The sequence below is a fragment of the Orussus abietinus genome, unplaced genomic scaffold, assembly GCF_000612105.2.
Source record: "Orussus abietinus isolate OABI.00-Male unplaced genomic scaffold, Oabi_2.0 scaffold631, whole genome shotgun sequence".
NCBI classification, from domain to species: domain Eukaryota; kingdom Metazoa; phylum Arthropoda; class Insecta; order Hymenoptera; family Orussidae; genus Orussus; species Orussus abietinus.
Window position 1 is genome coordinate 174 of NW_019394773.1, and position 10748 is coordinate 10921.

At 38.1% G+C, this 10748-nt stretch overlaps 5 protein-coding genes across 9 annotated transcripts; 3 read left to right on the forward strand and 2 right to left on the reverse strand.

Moving 5' to 3' along the window:
• Positions 1-566: 566 nt before the first annotated feature.
• LOC105702862 lies at positions 567-2591 on the forward strand. Its single transcript, XM_012430777.1, has 5 exons — positions 567-925; positions 1157-1368; positions 1459-1765; positions 1829-2214; positions 2269-2591. Exons 1-5 carry the CDS (start codon positions 729-731, stop codon positions 2331-2333), a joined length of 1167 nt encoding a protein of 388 aa, XP_012286200.1. The 5' UTR covers positions 567-728; the 3' UTR covers positions 2334-2591.
• Positions 2592-2951: 360 nt separating this feature from the next.
• On the forward strand, positions 2952-4701 carry LOC105702863 (pancreatic triacylglycerol lipase-like). The gene is made up of 5 exons (XM_012430778.2): positions 2952-3211; positions 3389-3537; positions 3652-3828; positions 3896-4168; positions 4273-4701. The coding sequence occupies exons 1-5, from the start codon at positions 2973-2975 to the stop codon at positions 4524-4526; spliced, it is 1092 nt and encodes a 363-aa protein (XP_012286201.1). The 5' UTR covers positions 2952-2972; the 3' UTR covers positions 4527-4701.
• LOC105702865 (5'-AMP-activated protein kinase subunit beta-1) lies at positions 4609-7563 on the reverse strand. Of its 5 annotated transcripts, none has more exons than XM_012430784.1 (6): positions 7452-7563; positions 6384-6467; positions 5917-6127; positions 5549-5824; positions 5197-5427; positions 4609-5099 (listed from the first exon to the last, which is right to left on the reverse strand). In XM_012430784.1, exons 3-6 carry the CDS (start codon positions 6109-6111, stop codon positions 4953-4955), a joined length of 849 nt encoding a protein of 282 aa, XP_012286207.1. In that variant the 5' UTR covers positions 6112-6127; positions 6384-6467; positions 7452-7563; the 3' UTR covers positions 4609-4952. The 5 variants fall into 5 exon arrangements, with proteins under 5 accessions (XP_012286207.1, XP_023289011.1, XP_012286206.1 ...); XM_023433243.1 differs by lacking the exon at positions 7452-7563 and adding an exon at positions 6637-6772 and having other exon boundaries at positions 6388-6467; XM_012430783.1 differs by lacking the exon at positions 7452-7563 and adding an exon at positions 6637-6772.
• LOC105702866 (protein cornichon homolog 4) lies at positions 7431-8623 on the forward strand. The gene is made up of 4 exons (XM_012430787.2): positions 7431-7565; positions 7884-7952; positions 8020-8273; positions 8356-8623. Exons 1-4 carry the CDS (start codon positions 7491-7493, stop codon positions 8420-8422), a joined length of 465 nt encoding a protein of 154 aa, XP_012286210.1. The 5' UTR covers positions 7431-7490; the 3' UTR covers positions 8423-8623.
• A 187-nt stretch (positions 8624-8810) lies between these two features.
• Positions 8811-10677, reverse strand: LOC105702861 (pre-mRNA-splicing factor RBM22). The gene is made up of 3 exons (XM_012430775.1): positions 10518-10677; positions 10381-10434; positions 8811-10189 (listed from the first exon to the last, which is right to left on the reverse strand). The coding sequence occupies exons 1-3, from the start codon at positions 10569-10571 to the stop codon at positions 9038-9040; spliced, it is 1260 nt and encodes a 419-aa protein (XP_012286198.1). The 5' UTR covers positions 10572-10677; the 3' UTR covers positions 8811-9037.
• Positions 10678-10748: the final 71 nt, after the last annotated feature.

Sequence of the window (10748 nt, forward strand, 5' to 3'; positions counted from 1 at the left end):
ACGAAGAGAAATTCCCGGTAACTTATCGGTAATTTCACTAAAGCCTTTTTTATCGAGAAATTATGAGAATTTGAATTTTCCAACAGATCGAACGAGAAGTTTCGATTAGCTATAGAGAAACATCGTAGAGAGGAATTTCCGTTGTACGTTCTCCGTAACCAATCAAAACCTCCCATTCGCTTCGTCGCGGAATGAAATATCAGTTCGTTTGAAACAAATGGCATGGAATTTTCCGTGAAGTTGTACATACGTGAATATTTTTAGCTGGAGGTAAATACGACCCTATAATCAATATTTTCTAATAGTAATTATTACTCTTTAGCTTGAACTTTGAAGTTGATTGAAAAAAAAAAGTTATTTAAACGAAGAAACCTAAAGTGTAAATAACAAAATTAACGTTCTCTTAAATTCTCAATGTTCCCGGTAACTTACGGTATGTTTCACAGTTACCTTCTCCAATTTAATGTTACCGAGAATTTTCAAACTCTATGCTTCCCCCCGGTCTAAAATGGAACTTCGGCTCCATCATACATTTTTACGCCCATGGTGTAAGTCCGCCATTTTATTTAACCAATCTTGTCAACAAGCTCTCAACATCTCAACACTTCTCAGTTCCATGCGCCGTGGATTAGGAAATCTAATGTGCAGTATTGTATACCCCTTGAAAAACCCATTCATGGCGTTGTAGTGTATTGGCTTGTGCCGCAGGAACGGCACTGTCAAACAGAATGGAAAATAATGAAAAAAAGGACTGCAAAATTGCCAAAAGGGAAAGGTGTTACGAGTTCGCCGTCGAGGAAAGGTCAGAGTTTCCTGATGACAGATCTTGGTCCAATGCCGAAAGATGCCTGATTTACGACGTGCTAAGGATCATAATGAAATACTTGAACATACGAGATCTGAAGAACGCTGGTTATGTCTCCAGGTGCGCGCTTTTGGGATTAAGAAACCGCGGAATGCTCAAAGTATCACTTAAATAAAATCCGAACGAGTAGGATTATGATAGGTTATGTTAGGATAGACGTGACATCCTGTCATCTAACAGGCAATGAAGTTGAATAATTAAGATTGTCCAGTTGCCATTGTATCAGGTCTTACGAGTAATCTGCAAACTTTTTTTATACGCTGAAACTCTTAATTTTTTACGTTTCTTTAGAGTTTGGCAGAAGGCTGCTTTAGACGAAGAGAAAGCCAGGTTATGGCCAGATGTATTTATGATCCACCTTGACGAAGATCCAAGCAAAAAAGACGATACCCTCCACAGGAAATGCATTAACAATTTATGGATTAAACCAGTGATGGGATTATTGTTTCACAATTTAAACAAAACCGAACGAATTCGTTGGAACTGTACTTCAAACCATAATGGTATCTTTTCCAGCATTTGTCACAAAATCGTACGGTGTCATTGATTTGGGACAACATAAATAGTGAACTAAATCTGGGTCTGATTTCAAGATTGTATCTGCAAGCATCTGCCTCACGATTGTGATACCATAATTGTGAATACCTACGGAGTGGTATGCGACGAAACGGAGATAGAGGACACCGATGACACTAGGATATCATGTTTTTTCCTGCCTAAGGTTCCTAATGTCGAGATCACAAGCTATTCATTTTCATATTCTAGCGAGAACCGTGAAAGATATAAGAATAAAAAGGACCTTCAAGCATTTATGAATAGCCCCGACGCTAAATGCATAATATTGCTTGCTCTTCCCACTAGTTTATCCTTTATCAAAAATACCCTGAAGTCCATTACAAGGTATTATTTAATGATGATACTTATAATAAAGAATTACCAATGATTAATTTTTTTTTTTTTCAGACGCTATGGCCTTAGGAGGATCCCTATGTGTGGAGGAATATGTCCAGGTTTATACTTATGCAAAGAGTTTTCCAGAAAGAAATCATGCAGTGCACCATTGTCTTGGATTGCCATACGCATCAGTGGTGCAGACGTAGATTCATGGTCCGTTATAATAAAGCATGAAACTACAAAAAAGATGATCGAAGAGAAACTTAAGATTTTCAGGGCTAATATCAAATTAAGGAAATATTCGGTAGGACTAAAATTCTCGTGTCTCTTACGTGGCACTAGAATTTTCAATCACAAGGATGTGGAATCGAAATTGTTCAGGAAAGTATTTCCTGATGTACCTCTGACAGGGTGCTTCAGTGGAGGAGAATTTGGGCACGTTGCAATTGACAAAGGTAAGCGTTCGTGGAATCATTTTGATAGAAGAAAGTTAAATTCCATTATTTCAGGTTTTGATTTCCACCACGGATATCATGAGAAATCTACTGTATTCTTAATACTATCCTATGGATAGAAATGAATGAAATTACCTGCAGTCTTTATCTTCAGTCGACATCCATTGAGTAACAAGACCGTGTGATAACACGTGGAATCTCCAACCGTGCCATGATGAAATCGAGGTGGATCTCGAACATTGTTCACAATAATGTTGCAATAATCGGGTAAAGATATGTGGCTCAGTTATCATATACACCTTTGTACCTTGTTGTTTCGATTGATGAGACGATCCTAAACCAGTTCAAGTGATCTTGAAGTAAAGTGATAATGATTCCATTTGTACTTTCATTATCCTCGGCTAGTAGTGTAAGTCAAATGTGGAGAATAGTGCATGTGCGATATCATTTATCAGGGGCAAAAACCGGTGTGGTCATACAATATTATCTGTTTGACGTGGAGTTAATTAGATACCAACCTGCACCTCTGCATAATTAAAAGTCAGGAAGCTACTTATTAGTACTTCCGCATTGACGATAATGGGAAGATAAATGAAGAAAAAGTGGGCCAAGAAGTGAAGTATTTACGAGGTTTGCGATACTAAGGGGATTTATAAGACTGTGTTCTTCCTAAGGTATCGAGTGTATGGTGTTAGCCTTTAACTATAGTCTGTAAGGTCCAAGACCGTAAATCTCGTGTTTAAACATTTACTAGTAGAATGAAAATGTCATTAGATGGGTTATTTTCTTACCTCTTATTGCTAGCTGCAATTCTTTTTGGAAATTATGGAGATTCACAAGTGATAAACAGTGGCAGACGCAGGAATGACTCGAACTATGGGATAGACTGGATATTCTTTCCTGATGGGAACGGGGTCCCACAAGTTGCTATTTTAAAGGAAGAGCCTGACACCCGAGGGATATTCGATTCATCCATCACGTTTTATCTTTTTATACGGTATTGTGAAAAGATATATTACTATGGAGTCTATTTCCAAACAGTGAGTCTTTATTCGCCACTTAGCCCGATCACTAGATCGAAGCAATCAATTGAAAGAACGCTAAAATAATATTATTTTAAAATGATTCATACTATATGAATTGACATATATTTTATTTGAAAATTATTTTTTAGAGGGGGCCCAGAAAATGGCACAGCCATACCCATCAACGACACGGCGGCTCTGACAGCATCTGGCTTTTCATCATCACGGAAAACGAAATTTATCACACATGGGTGGAAATCAACTGTATTCAGTAACGGTCTGTTAGAAATGAAATCAGGTAAAGAAATGAGATTTAAAATGTAAATGTCTGATGAATGATCATTTTTTTTTTTTAATAAATCAATATATTGGTCTTCTGGTCTAATCAATAATCTGGTGTAAATATTTTCAGCATACCTGACTTATGCAGATTATAACATTTTCATGGTTGATTGGGAACCACTAGCAGCGAGCTCCTTCTATTTGGGCCCAGTGCACAATACGGTAACAGTTGGCACAGATGCTGCAATGTTCATCGAGTTTCTTGCTAGAGAAGCTGGCGTAAAGATTGGCGATGTTCACTTTATCGGTGAGTTATCAATCCAAATTTGAAAAGGTTCATCTCGAAATTCTACCAAAATATTTTCCGTATACAGGTCATTCTCTTGGCGCACATGTAGCTGGAAATGCTGGCTTTATATTAAACGGAACATTGGGAAGAATAACTGGTTTGGATCCAGCGTCACCAGGATTTCATGTGCTAGCATCAGAAAATCGTCGTCTAGATCCATCGGACGCAAAGTTTGTTGACATCATTCATACCTGCGGGGCAATTCTCGGCTTTCTTCAACCTCTTGGTCACGTCGATTTTTACCCAAATGGTGGAGTCGCCGTTCAACCTGGATGTTGTTGTACTGTTGAAGTTACAGGTAAAATTTCTGAAATATTTTCAAGAGATTGTTCACGCAATATAAAGTATTGTTCTATATCCTTTAGATTAGTAATTACTAAAACTCAATCATTACATGCACAGAGGCTTGTAGCCATGGACGGTCATACATGTATTATACCGAAAGCATAAATTCAAAGACAGGATTTCCAGCAAAGAAGTGTTCGTCTTGGAATGCATTTACGAAGGGAGACTGCGAGGACAACGATACTGCCTTAATGGGAGCCCATGTCAGTCATTCTGCATCAGGATCTTATTATTTACGAACGAGGTCTGAACCTCCCTATTCATTGCAATCCGATGTAGATACCAATGCTATCGAGGATTCTACTAACTGAAGAAAGACAATTATTCTAAGAAGTATATTCTAGTCTTTTAAATATTGTTATACCTCCATTAGACAATGAGCTTTAACTGCACTTAAAATTGTATTTTGTTTTTATATGTATATTAAATTGGTATATGTACATTATATTTAGTAATAATTCGATGGATTATAAACTCACAACAGTATTTATGTAACTCATTTGCTTAAATCACATTTCCGATGTCCTCTTTTAATAAATAATAACTATACAATATGTTCGATTAAGGTACAGAGTATCGTATTACAATATTTTATTTTCACCTCGTTTCAAAATAATTTACCTTTGTTTTTACGTAGTCACGAGAGTTACGGCCGGTCACTTGTCGCAAGGTTGAAGAATCTTCTTCTCTTAACCAGCTGTGGTTCGTTAACAAATTGAACCAGGAATGGCACAGGCTTAAATTGGTTTATATAATAAAGTAGTGACATATTTTTTTCGATACCGATGTGTCGCCGAGAGTACCATTACGCTATCCTTAATACTCAATGCATAGAGATGATTCAACATAACGTGGTTCGGTTCAGGTAAAAGTGTCGGTTCGCACTGAAAACCAAACAGTTGAATTAACCATTTAGCGAGTTCAAGAAATTCAACGATAGCCGCAAAACATGGAATTAGAAATTATGAAGAACTCATTTACCGATAAAGGCGTGTCCTTGTTCAAAATGACTTGTAATAAATGTGGTGGTAGAATCGGGGGACCCGCTACTTTTTCCCAAGGCTTATGAGGAGGTATCTCTTGTCCATATTCAGTTTGTGCACTACTAGTAACTCCTTCGCTATCCTTTGCAAGTGCTTGAAACACTTCAAAATCAGACTTCTTTACCGATACTAAATTATTTTTAAACCCTGTACCATTGTCAACTATTTTCTGAAACATGAGTTACAAGTTGCATGGCATTTAAAAAATAATGTATTCAATTTGAGAACATATCTAATGTAAATTATGATTGAAAATATAAAATATATAATTAATATACAGTAGCGCATACCAGTCCAGGATCGTGTCTCCATTCTCCATCGACAAAGAATTTATACTGATGCTCTCCTTCCGGCAAGTCAATAATAGTTACAAAATCTCCATGACTTTTTACCATAGGTAATGTCTTCCATCCAGTGAATGTACCACTGATGTAAACTTGTTTCCCCCCTCCTTCCCATTTGAATACTGTTGGCAAGACTTTACTGTCCGATACTTTTGTACCCTCGGAGACCGTGTTCGAACGTGGCCGCTGAGCTCCAAAGTTGTCACCTTCGTGCTGCTCTCTCTGTTTGAAAAATTACGAAAACTTTCCACTGTATTATGTGTTCATTCAAGTCTAAAAACTGCTTTTAAACAATAAACACTTTCTGCCTATACCTTTGTATAATATGGTTCTTCGTCTTCGTGAGAAGATTGGAATACTATCTTCTGACTGGGCTTCTTATCAAAGACAAACGCTTGTCCATCCTTATTTGGGGAAGATGGTGGAATGTCCTTACCCTGACGATGTATCTCTCGATTCACATGGCCGGTATGATGCGAAACAGGCTGATTACTGCCAGCATTCCCCATCGTTGGGCCAGGATCGCTGCAACGCATCATGTTTTCTCACCAATTAGTTTACAACTAATGTTAACGAAAATCGTAGAGCCAGTTCCTAACTTTATCTGAACTAATTGCACAGAGGTTTATTCTCTCTTCGCTTATCTCTTGATAAACGGCAACCCGCGAGATACCCTCTTAGCCTCTTAACAGGTTAAATTTATCGGACTGCCGCGTTAGCGTAGAAACCTGAAAGCTATCATTATCGCTCACGTTCCGGAATACTTAACCACCGTACGTACCTACTTGATTAGAAAGTTGATTCGCCTAATCACGTCGGTGACGCCTAAAGAAGCTCATTTGTTTTCCTTGCCAGCTGACATCGCCTGAAAGCCGCAGCAGGACGACAATTATTTCAACAATTCGATCATCAGCTGATCGTTTGATAAAACGCTTCTCAGGCAGTAAACAAAAAAAATGGCTACGTTGCGAAAAGGGCAGTGGGCAGTAAAGCACGATTCACGCGTAAATTGGGGACAACCGAATATGACCTACGCTTCATTCGGAATGACCCTCGCACGAATAATAAAGAGACAGGGCAAACCAATAATTTACATGAATATAGCAGAAAATGTCAGAATATAACTAGGATTCAGCTAGACTTGTCTAGGGGGAGAGGGCACAAAATCAAAAACAACCAAAAGGGGTAGAAGGCAACGGCGACCGTCACGTGATTGTCGCCATCTTGGATTGAAAAAAGCAGACGAAAATACCGTTACAGGCGGTTAACGTGAAGACCTTTAATTATTAAAATGCGGTCTATCAACTGTACAATTTCTACCCTCATCCCATTTAAAAGAAATATCGTCAATGAAAGAAACAATTTCATTCTAACATCTGAGTCTTGAACCCGTGGACGAAGAAAGAAAAGTTTAAATGTAACACGGAATACGATTAAATTAATAACATAGTTATGTTAGATACGTCATTTTTATCACTCTTATTGCGTCGAACGATATCGGTGTTTGACAGGAATTATTCATTATAAAAATAGGAAAGAAAAAGTACAAAGGTATGTTCGGAAGACAACGATGGCAGCGCCCTTCTTTTCACACAGCTCACATACGATCGACCACCATCTTCACTAGTTTTTAATCTATGGACCGGACGTCCTAGTTACGTTTCCGATACAGCCAATAATACAAAGAGAAACCAAATTGCGCAAAGGTGGAAGGAGTGAACGCTTATTGACAGTCGATTCCGTTGAATTTAATCGGTAATTCGGGGTACAGGTGCAACGAAGCAACCTGCGCCATCCACCGTTTAAAATAACGGCCCAATGAAGTGCTGGAGCTTAAGATTGGACCTACCTTTGCTCTATTTACACTGATAAAGGGCTACCGATAAGTATGATTTCAGAGCCGCTGTTGTTTGCACTAGCACTGGTCGATACAGGCGTCGTTCTTTTCATGCTAGTTTACTTCGTATCCTTTTTTTCTGTATTTCGACTGAAATAACTTGTGATAATAGGGAAGGAACGCGTAAGTTCAATTTGATTCATTTGTCATTGTTATACTAGGGATTTTCATTTCGGCACGTTCAGACAGTGTCTCGACGGCGAAGTCAATTAATTTTAAAATCAAATTGGATCTATTCATTCTGAGTTTTGATTATGCATCGGTAGATTTGGACCTTTCCCTTATATGTATATTAATGTTAATTAATTTAGTAATATCTAGATATAATTATGTATGGAACGATCAAAGAGCGAGAACAATTTTTTTCCTCAACGTTATATTAAGGTAATAACACTCTCGGATTTAGAATGTGACTATTTAAATGCTCGGCAGTGTTGTTCAAAACTTAATCAGGTAATTATTGTCTTTCGAACTTGAACCACTGATTGTTCTGGAATATAAATTAATTTTATGTTTTCAGTGGGTGGTACCAAAACTTGTAGCGCATACATTTTTAGTATTAGTTCTATTACTTTATGGTCAGTGGATACTGACTTTGGGAAATCTACCAATGATTATTTGGCTCTTCTATGAGTACTTCACAGTGCCTAAGGGAAACATGGGTATCTATGATCCAACGGAAATCCACAATCGTGGTCAGCTCAAGAGGCATATACGAGATTGCATGATATACCTCGGGCATTATCTCATCTTCTTTTTCATCTACCTTTATGGGTAACTACTGTATTTAATGATTTAGATAATGGATAAATATTTGTAAGCACTTTTATTAATCTTATCTTTGTGTCCTTTACAGCATGATTATAGCTCTATTAAAGGGTGATCCTACAAGTGACACAGTCTACGATCCAGTAGAGTTTTAATTACCAAAGAAACAATACGTATCTATAAGTCTCTTCATATTATTTATACATAACCTTAATGTGCATATTCATTATTTAAGTGATTATTTATTAAACGAAATCTGCCCAGTCAAAGATGGTACAGTTGAGATATTCAATGTACTTAGAAAGTTAACCTGTGAGAATGCTCCTAATAAAAACACATATTTTTAAACAACAGAATTAATGTCGAAAAATTATGACATACTAGTAACGTTTTTATGTCAAACTAGAGAAAATTCGAAAAGCTGGAACTTTCTTGTTAAAAAAACGGTTTTGTTAAAAAAAATGCAAACATTAGTTTTTCATATTTTACGTTTCAAGTTTACATAGGATACAACGGAATAGGGGCAATGACACTACACAGGTGTTAATAAAGGAAACATCTATTAAAAGTACTGCCTCATTAATATAAATGAAAAATATGTACCGTGTTTTTAGATTTAATGTTACACAACAGCAGCACTTAACATAAGAGCACCTGAAAAGCAGGCCCTTAAGTTCAATACTTTGTTTTCTTATATTATAAATTAATCCGTTTTGAGTAAAAACAGAATTAAACATTTCTATTGTATGTAATGTATCGGAGACTGTACATTAATCTTCTTCAGGCCAAGGCTTGCCTATACCTTGAGTAGCTCCCATTCGGGACGGATCTTGACTTGGATAATGAATGGGCGTTGTTCCTGGAGGAAAGATTGGGGTTGCTGCAGCTGCAGCTGCTGCTGCTGCCGCTGCTGCCACTTGAGGCGGGAACATGAATTGTGGTGGAACCGGTGGAGGAGGTATCATCATAGTAGACATTATACCTGGAGTAGCTTGCAAATTAAAGAAATTGTTTCCCATACTCTCTGGAGGAGGTGGCAATGCTCCAGGTAATCCTGGAACTGGTTCTAGCATTTCTCTCGTTGCTTCTGCTGCGGACACTGTTTGCCGACCCTGGGAACGGCCCCATTTAATGGTCAATCTTCTTCCACCTAAGATCAACTTGTTAAATGTCCTCTCAGCTGCAGCTTCGGCGGCACTTCTTTGTGTGTACTGAATAAATGCACATTGTTGTCTTGGTACCATTGTCACTGAACGAATTTCACCATACTGATAAAAGTGGTCCCGCAATTGCTTTTCGGTTAATACATCTCCCAAGTTTCCGATGTATAAAGTCGTGATGGATTTGTCTTCTGGAGGATCCAGCTTTGGCATTGCAGCTGCTCTGCGCATTAATTTATCAGCTACAGGATCATTTACTCCATAGTAACGATCCTTAATATTTTGATCAGCCAACGGATCGTCTGGATCTGTTGGTTTCTCGTGACGATACGGACATTCTTCCCCTCTTTTACATTCGCCTTTAACCCAGAACGAACAGATATGTGGTCTGTTACGCTTATAGTATGGACTCGTTCTTGCTAGCTTCATCAGTAAATCACTCGCTGCCGCTGACTTTCCCACTGCTCCAGCTGGGGTCGTTACATCTAGCTTCCCAATTTCATTATCGATATTTTGTACATAATATTCTTTGTTTACATCAGATCTTGGCAAATCATCTTTAATTTTAAGTGCGGCATCGCGTACTTGAATAGGAAGGCCATATTCCAAATCCAACAAACACGTCTGACAAACATTTTTTAAACGGCTGCAAGTTTGACATACTTCGGTTTTTTTGAAACGCATACGTGCACCGGGACACCATCTGAACACTGTGAAAGGCCGCATACAAATCTTGCACTCTTTACCATACCTTTCTTTCGTCTGAAATGAATAAAATTGATTAGTGAACGATTGCATCGGTGATACAAGTGGTGAGCATCATAAACCTAACCTAGTCCACGTAATGAACCCAACATAGCACTCGTTAAATTTCTCTCCAGACTAGAAAACTAATTAAACATTCAAGACTAAAGTACGCAAAAATTACGAATCTCCTCAAACTCTTAACTTACCATACGAATATACGGATTATCTCCAAGGCATGTTTGACATAATATGGGAAACTCCTGAAATTCAAGGAATATTATAAAAAATAGAGGACGAATTATTTCCAGCATCTTTCCAACGTAGAAAATAAATAATAACTCACCGCGTCCTCCCAATTCTGCCTGTTATACGTATTTGTAGTTTTCGAGGTGGCCATTTCTCGTTTTGATGTATCTGAGAGCTTTTGAGAAGGTTAATCGAAAAGAAACGGACCGTCCATGAAGATGCTCACGACGCAGCGACGATTTTTCTCTCGATTAGCAAGTTTACGCGCCCACCGCAAGATGGCGACGCGACGATCTCAACGGTTCCAGTAGTCGAGTTGACCAGTGAG

Bases quoted from the DNA above. Each gene is read 5' to 3' on its own strand.
- LOC105702862 (XM_012430777.1), top strand. From the start codon at position 729: ATGGAAAATAATGAAAAAAAGGACTGCAAAATTGCCAAAAGGGAAAGG. The intron at 926-1,156 runs GTGCGCGCTTTT...ACGTTTCTTTAG, and splicing joins AACGCTGGTTATGTCTCCAG to AGTTTGGCAGAAGGCTGCTT. The intron at 1,369-1,458 runs GTATCTTTTCCA...TCTGATTTCAAG, and splicing joins CTGTACTTCAAACCATAATG to ATTGTATCTGCAAGCATCTG.
- LOC105702863 (XM_012430778.2), top strand. From the start codon at position 2,973: ATGAAAATGTCATTAGATGGGTTATTTTCTTACCTCTTATTGCTAGCT. The intron at 3,538-3,651 runs GTAAAGAAATGA...AAATATTTTCAG, and splicing joins TCTGTTAGAAATGAAATCAG to CATACCTGACTTATGCAGAT. The intron at 4,169-4,272 runs GTAAAATTTCTG...TTACATGCACAG, and splicing joins TTGTACTGTTGAAGTTACAG to AGGCTTGTAGCCATGGACGG.
- LOC105702865 (XM_012430784.1), bottom strand. From the start codon at position 6,111: ATGGGGAATGCTGGCAGTAATCAGCCTGTTTCGCATCATACCGGCCAT. The intron at 5,825-5,916 runs GTATAGGCAGAA...TTTTTCAAACAG, and splicing joins AAGAACCATATTATACAAAG to AGAGAGCAGCACGAAGGTGA. The intron at 5,100-5,196 runs GTAAATGAGTTC...TTTGGTTTTCAG, and splicing joins ACAAGGACACGCCTTTATCG to TGCGAACCGACACTTTTACC.
- LOC105702866 (XM_012430787.2), top strand. From the start codon at position 7,491: ATGATTTCAGAGCCGCTGTTGTTTGCACTAGCACTGGTCGATACAGGC. The intron at 7,566-7,883 runs GTATCCTTTTTT...CGTTATATTAAG, and splicing joins TTTTCATGCTAGTTTACTTC to GTAATAACACTCTCGGATTT. The intron at 7,953-8,019 runs GTAATTATTGTC...TTATGTTTTCAG, and splicing joins GTTGTTCAAAACTTAATCAG to TGGGTGGTACCAAAACTTGT.
- LOC105702861 (XM_012430775.1), bottom strand. From the start codon at position 10,571: ATGGCCACCTCGAAAACTACAAATACGTATAACAGGCAGAATTGGGAG. The intron at 10,435-10,517 runs GTGAGTTATTAT...CTTGAATTTCAG, and splicing joins GGCAGAATTGGGAGGACGCG to GAGTTTCCCATATTATGTCA. The intron at 10,190-10,380 runs GTAAGTTAAGAG...TATTCATTTCAG, and splicing joins ATAATCCGTATATTCGTATG to ACGAAAGAAAGGTATGGTAA.